The sequence below is a fragment of the Hibiscus syriacus genome, unplaced genomic scaffold, assembly GCF_006381635.1.
Source record: "Hibiscus syriacus cultivar Baekdansim isolate YM2019G1 unplaced genomic scaffold, ASM638163v2 tig00110616_pilon, whole genome shotgun sequence".
Classification (NCBI taxonomy): domain Eukaryota; kingdom Viridiplantae; phylum Streptophyta; class Magnoliopsida; order Malvales; family Malvaceae; genus Hibiscus; species Hibiscus syriacus.
The window spans coordinates 254601-274531 of record NW_024062801.1 but is presented as its reverse complement, the minus strand read 5'-3'; the positions used below and the strand labels follow the sequence as shown (position 1 = coordinate 274531).

Below are 19931 nucleotides of genomic sequence, written 5' to 3'. Positions count from 1 at the left end.
CACGCAATGAACTCTTCACATGGACTTCAACCACCATAATGTTTCTTAGGGGCTAAGTCTAGAAGCTGCATTTCATCGTACTACTTGTATTTACCCCAAATTAATAAAAAAATATTTCAACTTTTTAATTATTGTCATATTTTTTTCTTTAATTTCTAATGGAATGATCAAATTTCTTTTCAACTTATGTGATCATTTTATAAAACTTCATAATTAAAGGGCGCAACAAAATAATGGTCTTATGATGAGAGACTATTTGAGCATTAGTATTTTATCCTTTGTTCTCAGTTCCGACTTCCGAGGCTTTAATACTTTTAGGGTTACCTTATAAAACCATTTTGCTAGCGCTTGGTAGAGGCAAGCAGCAGTGCCAAAGTGTTAAGACAAACGGCGCCTCTGCCCCACAACCATGGTTCACGTCTCCTTTTACCGCAACTGTAAGCTCTCTCTCCATTCCCTTTCTTTAACAAATCATTTGTTTTTTTTTAACTTTGATCTGCTTTGAATATTTGCCATAGATCTTGTTTTGGTGAAAGAAAATTTGGGTTTTTATTATTTGTGATTTTAGTTAGATTGCATTGTAAATGGAGGGCTGAATGAAGGAGGATCGAGGGTTTCTTGGTTAGCTGATAAATGTGTCGACATTGTTCAAATAAAACTGGGTGTTGTTAGCTGAATTCCTTGTGTTTGTTTTGCTAAATGATTTTTCGGATTATGATTTTGTTTCTCATCGTGATATTGGTAACAGATGGGAAGACATTTAAGAAGCCTCGTCGTCCTTACGAAAAGGAACGATTGGATGCCCAGCTGAGGCTGGTGGGGAGAGTATGGGCTTTGATGCAAGAGGGAGCTTTGGAGAGTTCAGTATGCTCTAAGCCGTATCAGAAATGCTGCAAGGGATCTCCTGACGCTTGACGAGAAGAACCCGCGTCGGATCTTCGAGGGTGAGGCCCTTCTTCGCAGGATGAATCGGTATGGGCTCTTGGACGAGAGCCAGAACAAACTTGATTATGTCTTGCCATTGACTGTTGAGAATTTCCTAGAACGTCGCCTCCAGACTCTCGTGTTTAAGTCTGGTATGGCTAAATCCATCCACCATGCCCGAGTGCTGATCAGGCAGAGGCATATAAGGTGAGCATAATTAACTTTTTGTGATGCCAGATTGCCAGTTAAATGATGATGTAAATCTCAAGTTTTATGCAGTTTGTTTCTGATTTATTGATTCTCATAAATAACATGATTTAGTAGTTAAGTATAGGAATTCAGTAAAACACATCTACAACACTCTCACACACCGAGTTTGAGTAACGTAGCTCTTTGGTGTTCTGCATTGGAACCATTTTGCTTCTGTTTGATTCCTTTGTTATACAACCACGGCTGTTTTTTTTTATTCCAAGTCTAATCTATTAATGCTAGTTTATTCGATTCTATTTCTGTTCAAATCTTTTCGGATATGTTTATGTTACTGCATCATAGTTATCATTTGCTGATCAATACTAATCTCGATTTCCTCTGCTCGCGCAGGGTTGGAAGGCAGGTAGTCAACATTCCTTCATTTATGGTGAGGGTCGATTCTCAAAAGCACATTGATTTCTCTCTCACAAGTCCATTTGGTGGTGGACGTCCCGGAAGAGTGAAGAGAAGGAATCAGAGGGCTGCTGCCAAGAAGGCTGCTGGCGGAGATGGAGACGAAGAAGATGAATAAGTAATGGGACTTTGGATCTTTTGCTGGTAGTCTCTGTAGGGCTATCACATCTAGAAGCTAGTTTTCCATGATCTAGAAAGTAATGTCTGGGTGTTTTACTTTACTGAATTTTGCTAAATTTCCGAGAGAAATATGAGTTTAAGTGTATCCCACATTTGATTAAGATGGCTGTTTGAATTTGATTATCAGAATTCATAAAACAGGTGGTCCACTGGTTTTCTTTTTTAATTATGGGTTATTCGAGTTGAACTCAAATTTTGACCCGAATATTGATCTCTACACACAGCTGCTACCTGCTGGATTTAAAAACCGCGTCCAATGAAAAGTAAACGCAACAATTAAAAAAATCACAGAACTTTGGCAACAATCATCCAATACACCGGCTTTTCTTCAATAAAACTTGTTCAGCTTCTTCAAATATTCATCACAAGAAACTCAACAATGGCTTCCGTTAACCCCTTAAAAGGGTATGACAAAATAAGCCGAAGCGACGTCGAAGATCAAAAGCCTCAACCAAAAGTGGCCTCGAGACGTGCCTCAGCCGCCACCATCATCATCATCTCTGCAGTTCTCCTCTTCACTCTGGTCATCGCCTTAACTGTTACTGCTCTGATGCTGGAAAAACACATCAAAGACAAAGACCCCACCGGCTCAGTTGAGTCAGTCAAGACCGTCTGCAACCTTACTCGGTACCCTGAGTCATGTTTCACCGCTCTATCTCCTCTCAACGCCTCCAAAAACCCCAACCCTGAAGCCTTCCTCGGCCTCTCTCTCCGAGTGTCCATCACCCATCTCTCGGATCTCGCTTCTTTGTTCAAGTCTCTCAACGATCTCCACTCACAACCGGCTTTAAAAGACTGCTTGATCCTGTTCAACGATGCCCTAAGTCGACTCAATGATTCAGTGTCTGCGATGAAGGCTCAGCCGGGATTGACCAAGGGGAAGATGAGTGATATCCAGACTTGGGATCAGTGCTGCAATGACTGATCAGGACACGTGTAATGATGGGTTGGAAGAGATGGGATGGACGGCCGGTGATGAAGTCAAATCTCGAGCTCGAAGCTTTAAAGAGTCTGTTAGTAATAGTTTGGCCATTGCTGCCAATATGCAGAATCTTGCACACAAATTTGGTCTCACCATGCGCTGATATGCCTTATTGCTGGTGTTGTATACACTTTACAAGCGTATTAGTGTCGAATAAAAATAATTTTTGCATCAAATTAATTCAATTAACGGTGTCAATTGAGTATTAGTTCAACTGGTAGCGTTGCTGTTAACAAATTTTGGAAATCGACTGAGTACTAACTCGAATCCGATAAAATAGAATCGATTTCAAATTTCAACTTAACTTTTGTTTTCATTTTCTTCAACTGTAAATACGAGAAGGAAGTTTTAGCGATTGTCTCCAAAAAATGGCTTCTAAAACAGGGCATAACAGTAGACAGCAAGATAAACTTTTTGAGTGAATAAACATGTCAACAGCATCAGATAGCAAACCTGTTAAAATGTTCAATGAGCAGAGTGAGTAGTGGTGGCTGTCTTCTTAAAATCGATCTTGTCGACTTTAACCTCTCCGTCAATGAGTTCATAGACATAGACCACGACGCGTAGCCCGTCGATATCCATCAGGACAAAGCTTGGGTTGACGTCATAAGTGATGCTGCTATATGCGCCGGTAGCAGATCCCGGGTTTATAACAACCCCACCTTCATGTTTGTATGCGGTAAACTGGTGGGTGTGACCTGTCACGAGTATGTCTACATCCAGCTGTCTCTGTAGCATGGCTAAGGAATCTAGGTCACCCCAGGGAATAACCTTGATGCATCAAGCCGCATTAAGAGTGATTAGTGTCGTCTGAAATGTACGTATCAACATAGGTTTGGAGATATAACCCTCCATGGATCCTTCAAATACATGAGAAAACTAGAAAAAAATGAGCATATTCAATGTAGGACACATTCCCATATCCAATACTTAACTCTTGAGACCGAGTAACATAGGTGTAGGTCATCATTAGCATGAATTCACATATTTTTCACAGTAGCGGGAGACGAATGCTTCATTATAAAATTTATAGAAGCCAAATTTATGGCAACCTAATTACGGATTTAAAGTGCAAAGTTATACACCATTGGAAAGATGAAAAAACCATACAAGGTACAGGAGTTCCATACCTGATGACCATGGCACAAACCCAACTTGAATTGTCCAATAGTTAGCATCTTGGTCTCGGGATATCTTGTTTCTTCATCGTATTCACCTCTGGTAATATGCAAGTCAGGGCAAAGAGTCTTCAAGTAATCTTGAACCTCCTGAAATTTTAGTCCGAATTTGCTTAGCCATTGGTAATTATAATAAGAGAAAGACAGCTTAAAACCTTAAGTCATTAACTCTGTACTATTCTGCCACTGGACAGCAAAACATTATAACTACTTAATGCTATGTTACACGGACTCTTTGTTTTCTAAAATATGACACATTTTCCGTATACATATTCGGAGATAGAGTTACTGTCCGACGAATATATGGAAAAACTTAAAATCAAACATACTCAAGATGGCCTAAATGCATTTGAGACCAAACATCAGGGGCGTGGGGGCAAGGTGCGCGACCGCGCAGGGCCTCAAAAAATAGAGGCCCGAAATCGAATATATTTATCAGTTGTTGTCATTAATAAGCATAAAAATAGGGATCCCGAAATCGAGTATATCTATCAGTTGTTGTCATTAAGAGGCATAAAAATAGGAGCCCGAAATCGAATATATCTATCAGTTGTTGCCAATAAGAAGCATAAAAATAAGAGTCTCGTAATCGAATATATCTAGAACATAGGGCCCTTTATAAGAATTTGCACAGCCCGACAACCTAGCCACGGCCCTGCCAAACATGATAGGAGGAAGGGAATGTCTTGTGATGAAATCAAGGTAACAAAATGATAAACAGAAGCAATAATATTTAGATAAAATTACAATGATAGAATGAAACAATTATAGATGATCGGTTAAAGTACTAACAGTAGAATATGGTAGCTTCTTCTGCTTTTCCCAAATTCAAACTATAAACATGAAAGAATAAATGGAGAATCTTGTGTATATAGTCTATAATACTGTAATGCATGAAGTAGCAAACAATACACCTTCCCCTATTTGCAGCTCAAACTTCTTAAAATTGGCAAAGACATGAAACCCAGATTAAATTAGGCATAAGATTTCAATCACAACACAACCCAAATTAGACTCAGCTGAGAAACATCAAACCCAAATTTAACTAAGATATCAGCTGCAACACAACCGAACAGAAAAGGGAGAGAAAATCCCAGAAAGGGAAAGAAAAATGGGATACCTTGATGCAAAGATTGCCAGTGCAAATGATGTGTTGGATCTTGCCAGGAACCAGCATTGACTTGAATTTCGGAGGGAGATCAGCCGCCCGATGAGGTATATGCAGATCCCCCAAAGCCAAAACCAGGACCATCTTTTTCGTCTTCCTCTAATATCTACCAATAACTGCACACTTAATTCAGAGAATTTTGAAATGAAAAGGAACCCAGCAAGGTAAACATGAAAATGAAAAAATATATATATGGTATGAAAATTTTGGGATTACTATTCAAGGATTTGGATTGACTTTTCGGGATGAAACCCAAAATACACAAAAAAAAAAAAGGAGAAAAATAAAAAGAATCTCTTTAGTTTGATTCTTTTGTTGATTTGTTCTTCTTCCCCTCCCGTAGTAATTAAATGGGGGAAAACGGGCGGTTGGGGGCGGATTCGGGTTAGGTTTATATTCGATTTTGATAGATTCATATCAGATTGGATTTAGTTCGAATTTAATTTTGGGTTTATGAAAGTCAGATCAGGTTAGATATTGAGTTATATCAATATCATATTAGTTGATTTACGGTCGAGTCAATACTAAATCGGTTAATTTTTAAATCAAGTAAATCTTAGATTTTTTAAATTAGTTCGGGTTGAGTTGATTACGAGTACAATTGAGTATATATATAGAGTTATTAATATATTTTTGTAAAACCATATATTTTTATTTGCTAATCTTATTATTTAAGTTCAATTTTATTTGAATTCAATTATCATTTAACGATAGTAATTTAATTTAAACTTAACCTATAAGATATACTAGAGTTTGCGATAATAATAAAAGTTAAATATTTACCTCTTGTGACCCCATGAAATATTATTTTCTCTTCTACTATTTGACAACTATGAAAGTGCATAATAACCTTATATTTTAAGGGACGCCCATGTTTTATTGGAAATATTAATATTTTTTAATATTTTCGATACATTACCTAAAATATTATTTTTATTAAAAATATTAATTTCGCTACTTAATTTTTTGTAGAAAAGATAATGTTTTAGGTAGTGCATTACCGAAAATGTTAAACATTTTAGGTAGTGCCTAATATTATCATTTCTGGTAGAAAAAATAATGTTTTAGGTAACGCTTTACCAAAAATATCAAAAAAATATTAACATTTCCGGTAGCATATTTCCTTAGTCGTATATTAAGGCTGACATAACTTAGAGATTCCTTCTTTCAAGTTAGTATAATGCGGAGAAAATTCTTTTTAGCTAATTGCCCATTCTTCCATCAATTCATAATCTAAAATTGTTTAATGGCAATGGGAAATACTTTCACTAAACACACACGATGATGTTTCGTCACCAATAGGAGATTCGTCCAGAGATTATCCTAGTAATTTTATTCTTGCTTTCAATAAATCTTTTAATTTTTCTTTCGTTCTAGAAGCTGAATTGTAGAACGTATTCAAAGATATCAAATTAGAATGGCAATATGATTTTGAGCATGCAGTCGTCCGAGAACGACGTTATTAAACTCCTATCACAATTATTCATGAACCTTATTTTTCTAGGTGAGAACCATCATTGATCTTTGTAATAGGGTATAGTACAAGAAACTAATGAAACGACTAATTACATGATCAAATGTGTTTCCAATGAGGTAGAATCTCTAGCTATATACAATTCAATTCCAAATAATCTTTCTCGTATTCTTCGTAAAGATGTCCATGACTTGCCTTATTAACAACTTAGAGATTGATGTGTTAATTTAATCTTTCCTTTTTTTCATTAAAATAATACAAAAAAAAAAGACTCTTTCAGGTGCGTAACTGAGCTTGGACAGGAGGGACACCTATCCAGTGACCCCTATTGCCTCGTGCCCAAAATTATGTATTTTCTATTTAGTCACTCGTTTATTATTTTAATTGTTTTGATTATCAAATTATTTTTTCCAAATTCATACTTGATATTACATTTTATATATTTTGTTACTCACCACCATTAACAACGATGTCAATATGATATTTTTAAATTATTTTTTTACTTTTCACTTAAATAATCTTTTGTTAATTTTTTTTGACAATATGGAGAATTTTTAAATCGAATTTGGGCTATCTTGAAAGAGGATCATACTTGTTTTGTGTAAATAGTTGGATGTTTAATAAATATTTCAAAAGTTTTCTATTTAGAATTTGATATATTTATTCGATAATTTATTAAATGCAATAAAGAAAATAATTTACAAGTAAATTTATTTATTTCTATTTGTTCTTACAATTTAATTCTTTTTTCGATATTTTTTATTAGAGGTATAATTTATAAATTCTTCTCAGATCACTAAAATCTTGTAAACAAGTTTGGACTCTTTGTAAATCAATGAGAATTTTATTTATTATTATTATTCGATTATGAAAGTCTCGGATGTTACTGAGGATGGTAAAGTGTTCAGCGTTCTTTAGGGCGCCCATGATACTCAGCCAATGGCCAGCGAGGACTGTACTCAGTGTCACAGAAAATACAAATATATATACATGAATTATAAAAATCTTTTACATATAAAATAAAAAGGTCAAAAATTAAATATAATCATGTCGAATAAGAAGTTTAGTTATCAAAATTTACATATTATACCAATTCAATATTGATAATAAAAAACGATTATCACGTAATTAAAATATTCTATAAATATTGAAGGTTAAAATTAAAATCAAATTGACATGATGCATAAATATTGAGAGTTAAAATTTATTATAATGACAATCAAAATTACTTAAAAATTGATGGACATTAACGGCGTAATTAATTGTTCTAACATTTTTGTCCATAGTAGTAGAGGTCCTTTCTTTTAATATCATCTGTTATCATAAAATTTCCTATGGAAGCTTGCCAGTAACTTTAGAACTAACAAAAATATATATACATATTCGAGATCAAAGGACCAAGAACTAACCGAATCAGTACCGTCTTGTCCAAGTAGACTTGATAGGTTTACTGCAACTGTCGAAAACAATGCCGATACAAGTTAGCTTAGTTAACAAGAACACAGATCTATTGAAGTTCTAGGACACTCTAATACGCAGAACAACTATGAATAGCAATAATACACATCATAGCAGGCAAGCTTCAACAAACAACGAAAATAAACTTTTATAACGAGATTGTTTTGTGGCCATGTTGAAAGTTCGAACCTATTGATTTACACTCACAAACACCGAGAAATACCGAATTTTCATTGGCACCTGGCCTATGCACACCTCTTATTGACCCAGTTTCAGTTTCATAGTAGTTAATAATTTTATACACCACAAAGCATATGAATTTTGAACCTATTCGTGCTGAATCCTCAATTCACAACGAGATCATCTCCTCCACTCTACTTGAGTCGCCTTTGCTGCAAGATTGAACAAAAACGAAAAGGTGGATTTATTAACATGGGAGATGGAAACCATTTTCGTAAAAGAAATGGCTAGCATTCTTTAGTTTTTTATGTTATAGAAGGTATAGATCACTGTCTAGATCCATGCCTATTCGTTTAGCAAGGACAAGGCTGAAGGAAAGCATTAACCGCTAACCAACCGACATTGCTGAAACATGTCTACTAATTAAACTAATATACAGCCTTTAGGGAAGTTGTACGATGAACGTGTCAGACTTGAGACAAGCTTGAGAAAAAAGAACTGACAAGTTCTAACCAAGAATCAGCATTTCATACCATTTCTGTCTCTGGATGACAATGCTCTCTCGCTTTTGCTACCTTCTTTCCCTGCATGAACCAGTCTCTGTCCCCTTGGTGACTGTGAGCTGCTTTTACCGTTAGCTGAAAATGGCAAAGACTGGCGACGAGTGAGATTATTTTGTCATCTCCATCCTGACCAGATCGAGGAGAACCTTGCAGTCTCAGCTTAGCCTTGGCAGATTCAGTTGCTGCCATGTAGCTTGGAAGTGGAGGACTGATTTGAGGCCCATTTTCTGTATGATCTTGGTTTGCTGGATTAAAAGCTTTCCTGCTGGACTTCTGATTCTCATTGTTCATCGAGTCGTCCTTCCTTTTCAGCTCCACATTTGCCGCGGAAGTTTTATTACCCTTGACAGTTCTATCAATTGAAGGCTTTGAATCAACAATAGCAGGATCCGCATGAAATATATCCAATGTCTCATTCATCACCAATGGCCATGACACAGTTTCATTGTCAACTGATTTTGAAACTGCCAAGTTGTCTCTTTTTTCATCTTCTCAGCTGAGCCATTCACTTCCACAGCTATCTCTTTCTTCCCCTTCTCAGCTGAGCCATTCACTTTCACAGCAATCTCTTTCTTCACCTTCTCTGCTGAGCTATTTACTGTCAATGCTATCTCTTTCATCTTCTCAGCTGAGCCATTCACTTTCACAGCAATCTCTTTCTTGCTCTTTACTGTCAATGCTATCTCTTTCATCTTCTCAGCTGAGCCATTCACTTCACAGCAATCTCTTTTCCACCTTCTCCGCTGAGCTATTCACTGTCAATGCCATCTCTTTCATCTTCTCAGCTAAGCCTTCACTTTCACAGCAATCTCTTTCTTCATCTTCTCTGCTGAGCTATTTACTGTCAACGCCCTCTTCATCTTCTCAACTGTGCTATTTACTGTATCTGTCTCTTGTCTCATCTTCTCTGTTGAGCTGTTTTACTGTCATGGCTATCTCTTCTTCATGTTCTCAGGTGCTTTATTTATTGTCAAGGGCGTCTCTTTCTTCTTTTCTCAGCTGAGCCATTTGTTGTAGCAGTTTCTTCTCTCATCTTCTCAGCCGAGCTATTTACCATCACGGCTGTCTCTTTTTTCATCTTTTCTGCCGAATTATTTATTTTCAAGTCCGTCTCTTTGTTCATCTTCTCAGCTGCGCTATTTCTTGTGGTAGTCTCTCTCACCTCCTCAGTTGAGCTAGTTACTGTGACGGACATCTCGTTCTTCATCTTCTCGGCAGAACTATTCACTGTCAAGGCCATCTCTTTGTCTATCTTCTCAGTCAAACTATTAAGGCTCTGTTCCACGATATCTATGTTAGTAGTGCTTGAGACCTTCTCTGAACTCGGCTTTGGGCTTTTCAAATTCAGCCTCTGACTGCACTGAATTTCTACTACAGAATTATGAACCTTTCTCAAGTTGCGTTTAACCTTTTCAAACTCATTTTGGGGTTTTCCTGCACTGACGACTCAGCGGGATTGCTGGAAACTTTCTCAGGTTACGCTTGGGCTTGTCAAATTCAGAGGTTGCTAGAACAGAGGTACCATCCAGATTTGCAGGACGAATCCTGCGAACACTCAGTTTTGGTCGACCTGTATCAATGTCAACATGACCATTAGCTGTTTCCTCTGCAACTTAGAGCCGGAGGCCTTTCTCGGTTGAGGAACTGGTTTCCAGAAGCAGGATGCTGACCAGCGCTCTAACCAGTTCCGGACAGAATTAGGTTCCCCAGCATCAACATGGAGGAGCAGAGGCAAATAGAAGTGATGAAGCAACAAGCTAAAGAAGAAAAATCCAACGGTCACTTGGCTAATGTGAAAGAGAAAAGTAAGCCCAATAAAAGGGACAAATCAAACAAATTCCATTTAAGAAATCATGTCTACTGACTGGGGATAGCTAACATATGCTTCTTAGCACCTAATATTTTTAGGTTTGATTATGCGCAATTTTTGTACCGCTGATTCAGATTTTCATAAAGACATGAAAATATCTTTGCATAATCTAGTGAGAGAGAATTATCAATCAGGCTTCCAAACATCTACGTCTCACGTCTGGTAGTCAGGAAACGTAAATGATACTTTTGAGCCTACCTAATATTATGAAACGGGAGAGTAAGTATTAGCAAGAAAAGTTAGCATAATCTTCATTGAACAAGAATAAATTCATATTTTTGCCGATCTATTTTATTCATGAAGCAATATTAATATTTGAAAACTTGGGAAATGAAAATTATCGCCTGAATAAGCCACGTACCATGATACGATGGATCAGACAGCTAGATAAGCCAAAGGCCAGGTAGTTACGTAATGTTTTCCAGGTCAAAAAAAAAAGTTATAGATAAGGATAAAGCCACCGAAGCATAATAGCCAATGCATGGAGTCATCTCCAGAAGAGGGGCACAGTATCAAGATAAACTCCATATATTTTCTTTCATAAATAAGAAATGTAAGCACAATACCACCATACCTTACGAACAAAGCATTTTCTGACAACTTTCCAATGCGAGCAGACTTATTCACTCCAAGAGAAGCCACAGGATTGCTTTCCTGCCAAACGATGAAATAAGATTAACAAAGCAAAATGGCCAGCTTACCTATTTCTTGAATAATTACAAATTTAATGCAGGAAGATGAGGATGAGGACTAAAACAAAAGAGCATGTTCTATACTTCAAAAATTCATATATGCTACTAATCCTGCAGATCGTGATTACTGGAAGTAAAAGTTTACAAGCAATGACAAGAGTTAACTTCAAAAGCATTTTCACCACTCAAATTGTAATGACTACCCGTCGAACCCGAAGTATGGTGTTAAGTTCTGCTCAAACCTCAGGCCAAAAATCTCTTTTAACAGTTCTCACTAAACATGGCTCATGATGGTCTAATCAATTAGTTTACATATGGACATCAAAGAGAATTTGAATGAAAGGATGGTGATTGTATGATAAATTTCAATTATTAGCAACCAGGATGAGAGCATATACTTAAAGAATTTCCCAGATGAATCATGAATAGTAATTGGTCCATGATCAAATTCCCAAAAGTATTACCTGAAGATTCATTTGATTGAGTTTCTTCTGCACTTCAAGACCACCATCAGAATGCCTGGCCATTACTCCACGAACGTGAGCTTGTAGCTTGACAATTCCCATCATACAGAACAAAGTAGTAATAGCTTGCCTTCTAACCAAGTGACCACGAATAAGTGCCTGCAGCCTTATAATGGCTTTGAGGGCCCCGAATGCTCGGCGTGCCTTCACATAATTAACTGATATTAGTAGAAGGATAATCTCAAGTAAAGGTTCTTACTAACTATTTGAAAATGATAGTAAAATTGCACAGGAAAAAAGAAAAAAATACCAGGTAACCCCTAAAAGCAGCCTTAACAATGGTTGCTGCTTGTTCTTCCTTAACCCTTTCTGGATCATATTGCGAATCTTGGAGAGTGGAACTTGGAGAATCTATGCCTTGACTCACTGGCAGTGATATCCCGTCATCATTAGATATATTTGCAGCCTCATTGTTTTTCACTTCTAATTTCCTTTCATCCCTCTCATTAGCATATGGATTAAGCTGTGAAGAAAAGGGAGGAGCCACCGCAACATCAGTTTCTGATGCCCTGACTGCAACCAATACCTCCTTTACATTGGCAGCATTCTGCAGATAACAGTTCAAATGAAAAACAGAAAGCATGTATTAATATTTTAGGATTGATGGAAGAAGATGCCAAATCATGTTTATCTCATGATTCCAGGAAAGAAATGATATATTCCCAAGATAAAAGCATCGAAACAACCATGTTAAATACAACAGCTCCCAAAGAAATTTCCAGGCAGCTAATGTTTCAATCAGTTAATCTTACATTTAGTTAATTTTCTCGTGAATGGAACTAAGCCATAAAAAATAAACCAAATAACAGAGGAACCATCCATAAACTGAAAATTATTCAGATATATGCTATAGAGAGAAGAATACAGTTGATAAACTATCACATAAGAATTTGCAAACACAGAGTTTGCATTATTGGATGCCACAGTTTAAGAAGCAGCTCTTGCCTCTCAATCTAAGATGGAACCACATGCCACAAGTTATTAAGACAAACAGTTGCTGAAAGAGATATAAATCAATTTCTTTAACACAGTGCACCTTGAATCAGATAATATCAATAAATGGAATCCTAAGCTCTTTTCATAGAAAATACATTTTCTTGATAGCCAAATGATTTAAAGGAAACACTTCATATATCATAGCATTGCAAACAGTATTTATTATCGCGCAAAATATTAGCAAAAGTAAATATTATATTATAATATTATTAGCGGTTTCTCATGCACATGATCTAAACATCTATGTGATTTTTAGTAGTAATTAGTAAAATTTATTACCCCTCTTCGTTTATGGTAACCAGTTTTGGAAGTTCTCTTTCCAAAAAACACCGTCTTAATCCATTTCCCTGGTGATTTTCCCATAACGCAAAGACCACGAGAAACTGAAAATACCTGTAATAGACTTTCAACATCATTCTATGTTGTAACAGCTTAAGAATACATTAACCCTAAATTCAAGAATCATTAAAAAATGTCAAACGACAACAGAAGCCACGCTTAACAAATTACAGTAAAATAAAAGTTCTACAAACAATTATAAACAAAAGGCAAAGCAAATTACTAGAATCAGCTAAGGATCCATTGATCTAACAATTTCTAAGCCAAATTGTATAAAATAATAAATTAAATTCATTAGCCGTTACAGGTACGATGTACTGGTAGATGAAATCAAAAGAAAACAATATGGCGCCAAAATAAATAAACAAAGGAAAACATTTTACGACTAAATAATTTCACCAGATCTGATACTTACCTCGCAAATGCAATACTTTCGAAGTTCAAATCTATAGTTCCTGATTTTCAAAAACACCTTTGTTTTCCTTTGCTTTCTTCAAAATCAAATAAAAAAAGAAAAGAAAAGAGAGAAAATGTAAATCAAAATTTACCGTGAGAAAGCTAGCGCATATCAGAGAGTAAGCTTACAAGCAAAACTGGAAGATTTTCTATTTGTTTTGGGTTCGCTTTTGTTTTGCTCTGGTTTTGTATAGAGAGTGAGGGAAGTTCCAAAAATAACGATGGGTAATCTGGTACGTGCAGTTCCAGTGTAATGATTTTTCACTAGATTGATTTGAGCCGTTGGATGGTACCGACAGTGGATATTTGATCGTTGGGATTAAAGCAGATAGGAGTTGGCATAGGGGATGATTTTAAGATTTTGGGTTGCCTGGCCCACATTACGTTACTTCGGGTACTTCGGGAACGAACAAAGAAGCAACGACTCAGTTTTAGAAAGTGTCATATAGAATTTGATACCTACATTTATTCTAATGTTCAAATTAGTACTTTACTTTTATATAAATATATAATTTGACCAAATGATATAATGATATTTAAAATAGGTCTCTAGGTAAATAATAATAATAATAATAATAATAATTAATTATGATTGTGGTTGGAATAAGTTTATGTTAACAATTCATCTTTTTTAATTTAGACAAAAATATAATTCTGGATAATGGCGTTTGGTTGATAATGAAAGTAGAGGGAAATAAGCAATATATTTGTGTAAATCAGAATTAAGAGGGAGTTTGTCTTATTTTCAATCGTGACGGATGAATATTATATTATTACTCTCAAATATTAGATATATAATTATTATGACTATATAGAGGTTAATATGCTAAAAAATATTAGTTGTCAGTTATTAGATTTTGTTATAATAGATTACATGGAACAAGTCATAAATCTAATCAGGACTGTAATCATCTAAAGATTATTGTATTTAAAAAAAATATTAGATTGAAATTAGAAAAAAAAGTATATACTAAATTAAACAATGAAATCAAAATTAAGTATTGAATGGTTTGAATCTAGATTGTTTAAAGAGTATAATATAATTTCATTACATCATATATTTGTTGGTGTATATATGAATATGAATATGTGCTGATATATAGTATAAATTATTATATATTTTATAAAATCTATCAGTTTATTTTACCTTGACGTGACTTATACTCAAATTACATTTTTATCCTCCACCTTGTTGCTATACGTGAAAGTTACTATTAATTGATAGCGGCAGATGCACGGGTGTAAGGCAATATATATATATAATTATGATATAGAATAATAATTTTATAAAAATTATGTAAATTTTATGATATTTATTAATCAAACTCATGATATCAATTATCGTATTTGATTTCAGATAATTCATTTTTCTCTTTTTTAAACAAAACCATTATGCTGTAAAATAATAATGATTAATTTTTAAATATAATTATTAATATATAATTTATTAATTAATTAATTTGATCAAATATTATAAAAATGTATTATGAAATGATGCTATTAATCTATTTTCTCTATTATATAGACTAATTTTATTATATATAAAATATAAATAAAAAGATTTTACTAATAAAACTACTATTTTCAGGTTGTTGTATATTAACATTTCACCTAACTCGATGAATATAGTTGTCAATCGCTACATTAAATTGATACAATGCTTTTAATTACAAATATTATATTAATTAATCTTAAAGAAGACCCATAAGTATTAGTTAGCAATAACAGAGCGAGACTGTTGATATTTGGTTTTCACGATCAACTAAATTGATAGATCATAATTTTATTTTGTATAATTTTATAAATTGTTTTATATTAAATAGTTTATAATATGTTTGTTACATTGTAAGAGTTGATATCGATAATATAATAATCCCATAAATAAAAGACTCAAATTTACGTAAAATCCCTAATAAAAAAATACTTAAGGTAAAAAAGTTTAACGATACAAACGATTGATTTGAATGGCTTAAACAACTTTCACGTCTTAATGTTAATGTTAATTTTAATCTCTATTATCAAATATCGTTGAACTTTAGACGAGCTATTATTTATGCTATTGAACTTCCAAAATGCTCCAATTATACACTTAATATGTTATTTTAGCTAATAAACTTTAGGGGTGAACCAATTTTATCACTGGACTTTTAAATTGGTTCACTTTAGGCATTATATTTTTCCGATTACCATTGGCAATGAATCGTCGCTGTCATTGGTATCCATTCGTGATAAAATCGATATAAAAAACAAAATTGACATCAAAACATTCACATTTTGATATCAATCATGTCACGAATGACAATCGATAACGTGTGACGATTGGTACCAACGACGGTTGGAAAAATTCAACGCCTAACACGAAATTTGTTCAAAATTTAATGGCAAAATCAATACACTTCTAAAGTTTAATGTCTAAAAATACGTCATGTTAGGCATAATAACTGCGACAAAATGATATTGTTTTGTTCATGTATCACAGTGATAAAAAGATACATCCACATCATCGTATCATTAGAATTTAATGGTCCAGTGATATAATCGAAGTCAAAACTAAAATTTAGTATTATAATTAGAGAATTTGAAAGTTCAATGACATAAACAATATAATGCCTAAACTTCAGTGATATAGGGTAAAATTTTGTCATTTTATTTTCTCATTGCCTATAAAATTATCTTTTCTTATCACCTACCGTCAAATGAGATTTTGACGTATTACCCCATTTTCTCCTTTCCCGATTATGATATTAGATGTTTTCCACATATACCCTCATTGTCGGCAATTAATTACCAGTCCTATAAGAGAAATAACAACTTTAATTTGAATTTCTACAAATTTTTATTGTCCTAAAAGGTACTCACAACCCTAAAGGAAAATTTTGTTTTTATTTGGAACCAACTACTCTCTCGGTAATGGTCTTGATGTGTGGGATCCCTCAACAAACATACATTTGTTAGCATTTAGTGCTATTTTTTTTCTTTGGGTAAACTACATTAGATAATCATTCAAGTACATTAAAATATTTTTTTGTCAACGAAATTTTAAATATTATAAAACAATCATCAATTTTATCAAATTGTTGCAAAAATAATTCTTATATGTTATAAAATGGTAATAGTTTTTTGGGGGTAATTAAACGTTTAGTACCTCAACTACCACTTTTGTTCTGTTTTGATTACCCATTTTTTCTTCTTCAAAATCATACATAACGTTTAGTTTTGATTTCATTTTAGTCATACGTCATTAAAAATAACAGTGATGTTGATGTGACACCATATGATAATGCCACATCAGCAGTTCTACTAATTTTTAAATGGTGGGTGACCAAAATGTAACATTATATATGATTTGAAAAAAATAGTTGGGTGATCAAAACAGAACAAAAATGATAGTTGGAGTACTAAACATGTAGTTTACCCTATTTTTTTATAAGTTTAAAAACAAATTTATAATAATTCAAGAAGTATAAAAGATATTATATAATTTGATTTTTTATAATAATATTGTAAGTATATAAGAAATTTAATAATTATTTAATTTTTTTAAAAAAAATTATAGATTAAATTATTTTAATATGATTGAGTATTCTCTAATAATGTGATATAATTATAAGCCATATCTTCAATAAAAATATCATATCAATTTTAAGGAATTTACTTTTAGATATACTAAAGCCTTTTTCATGATTAAGAGATAATCTTAAATTTGATTACTAGAGTTTATAATTAGATGATGATAACTATGATGATGGTACTTTATGAAACTCTAATACATAATTTAAAGCTACAAGTGAAAAAAACATTTGAAAGGCCTAATATGCAATAAATGTCTTATTTTTCTTGTACTAGGGGTCCATCAATCTCAATTTGATATTCTCATTTGATATCATTAACATGAGTTTCAAATAAACAACTATAACCATCAATTTGACACGAATTGAGTTATTTCAATCATTAAACGTTGGTGGTTATTTTTAGAGGCTTTGAGTTTGAGTATAACATTTATAAGAGTGTTTGAGCGTTCGTTGTCAACTGATTGAGAGTCTTTCAAATAGATGTTACCTTATAGTCACCCCAACTAGTCCAAGAATTAACCAAATTATAATTAAAAAAATGAAAAAATCATGTGTGTCATATGATAGTATATAAAAAATAATTAAATAAATTGATTTACCAATTAAAAAACTTAATTATTCAATATAAGAGTTTATTTTTCTTTCAAAATTCAAAAAACTAAAGACATCCTTAAATACGGACCAATAAGCTTGAAAAACCTATTAGGCCCAACCCAAGTTATGTACGCTATAAACTTCCTTTACTACTTCGGCCTTCATTGAGGCTCCATTGTACTCTCCATTCCCAAAACCCTACATCTTTTCACTGAAAACCCTTCATTCCTGTCGGTCTCTCTTATTCATTGATTTGAGCCCCTTCGTCAAGCTTAGCCTTGGGTCTCTCTCTATATTCACAAGGTCATCCCTTTAAAGGTAGTGTTTTTCCCTCCTTCTTTCTAAGTAACCTTTTGATTGCCTGTTTGGTGGCTCTCGTTAGTGATTCTCTTGTTTTCTTCTGCTCTTTTATTGTTTGTTTTAAGGGGCTGTTCATTTGTTCTCACGATGAGCTTGCTCGATATAATAACGAAGGCCTCAGCTAATACTGAGCCGCACAGTTCTCTAGCAGAGCACCCCATACTTCTAAACGCAGATGATATTCTCCTCAAATTAAAGCCTGAAGCTGAAAACCCCATCCCACATCGCTTGTTAATCCCCTTACGGGCTGGGGAATCTCTCAAACTGATGCTAAACTCATTGAATTGAGTAAAAAGTTTTATACCAAGTTAAATAGAAAGCTCAAAGACATCCATAACTTCAATAGAGAAGAGTTTATTGGTATATTGACTCCATTTATTGAGAAAATTAGGGAGAAAGGTGGGTTTTTTTTTTATCGGGGTCGATTTAAACGATTCTGGTTATACTTCTGTTTTGCTTGAAAAAGTTGGGTCTTTGATTGGTAGAGATGTTTTGAGTTTGGTTTTGGAAGCTTGTATTAGTTTGGAAATTTGGGAATTGTTGGAGGTGTTGATTGTTAATGGCCTGATTGACCATTCTTGTTATTCGAATCTGATTATTAATATTTCTGCCAAGAAAAGGTCGGATTTGCTTTGTCTTTGCGTTAAACAAGCTCGCAATTTGGGTTCGGTTGAGTTGCTTAGCATATTGAAATATTTTCTATGTCCACCTAAAGATGGCTATGCTAGTATGGTTAATGTGAGGAAGGAATGGGAGAGTCAAGCTTTGCTGGCTATTGAAAAGGCCAGACTCGGAAAGAAATCACAGTTGGCCAAGGAGGCTGCGATTTTGCTTATGGTTGCGCATGATGGGTTTTCGGATGCTGAGCTTTGTTTGCATTATTTGTTAGCTTCAAACAATGTCGATGAGGTGATATTGTCATCTTCACTAAGTAGGTTAGTCGGTAAAGAGTTGATGAATTTGATTCGGTACCTTGGGAAATGGTTGAAAAAGTATGAGAGGTTTCCTCAAGCCATTCCATATCCTAAGGCATCCTCTGTTTTGGGCTTGAAGATCTGTGATTGGGTGCCCAAGCTTGAAGATGTCGCAAAATGTCTTGGGTTTGTCGTGGATGAGAACTTCTCTTCTTTGATGTTACATCCCGAGTTCCATGAAGAACTCAAATCCATCGAGGGAGTTGTTAGTTCCCTTGCCTTTGAAGCAAAATTTTGTTGTTCAATGACAAATGTAATCGAGAAGTTGAGAGGAGATTTGCAGAGCTAGGAATTACGGTAACATTGCATAAACACACTCTTTCCTATCATTTGTGATTTCCCGTGTCTAATATTGTGTTAACTAAACTCTTGTTTGTTTTGGATTGAATCGAAGTAATCTTTAATCTTTTTGTCTGTCATATTCAAATCTTGAGAGCTTGTGATTGCTTCATTTAGCGTCTATGTTTTGGCAAAATCATCTATCAGCAAGTTTGGAATTTTTTTTCTTGGAGCCTATGATACTTTTATTTAATTACCTGTAAATGTTTAATATCGACCAGAACCCTAGAGAAGTATGTAGGCATACATACGCAGGTAATTGCATCGGTTCCATGATTAGGTAATCTGCCATTTGTCTCTCGTCATCATAAAATACGACGTGATATGATCTCAATACGAAGTATCTTTCTAAGTTCATTTCAATTCCGTGCAAGGGAAGACAGGCAAAGCATGAGATTGAAGACACTTGTATTTACACCTATTGAATCAGATATAAGGAGTTCGA

At 34.2% G+C, this 19931-nt stretch overlaps 2 protein-coding genes and 3 pseudogenes across 2 annotated transcripts; 3 read left to right on the top strand and 2 right to left on the bottom strand.

Annotated features, from left to right (window-relative positions):
- The first annotated feature begins 394 nt into the window (after positions 1-394).
- Positions 395-1893, top strand: LOC120135749 (annotated as a pseudogene).
- A 200-nt stretch (positions 1894-2093) lies between these two features.
- Positions 2094-2920, top strand: LOC120135748 (annotated as a pseudogene).
- Positions 2921-3141: 221 nt separating this feature from the next.
- Positions 3142-5233, bottom strand: LOC120135750 (vacuolar protein sorting-associated protein 29). Its single transcript, XM_039151962.1, has 3 exons — positions 5048-5233; positions 3880-4017; positions 3142-3520 (listed from the first exon to the last, which is right to left on the bottom strand). The coding sequence occupies exons 1-3, from the start codon at positions 5177-5179 to the stop codon at positions 3215-3217; spliced, it is 576 nt and encodes a 191-aa protein (XP_039007893.1). The 5' UTR covers positions 5180-5233; the 3' UTR covers positions 3142-3214.
- A 3082-nt stretch (positions 5234-8315) lies between these two features.
- On the bottom strand, positions 8316-13855 carry LOC120135751 (annotated as a pseudogene).
- A 4405-nt stretch (positions 13856-18260) lies between these two features.
- Positions 18261-19436, top strand: LOC120135772. Its single transcript, XM_039151978.1, has 2 exons — positions 18261-18403; positions 18659-19436. Exons 1-2 carry the CDS (start codon positions 18261-18263, stop codon positions 19434-19436), a joined length of 921 nt encoding a protein of 306 aa, XP_039007909.1.
- Positions 19437-19931: the final 495 nt, after the last annotated feature.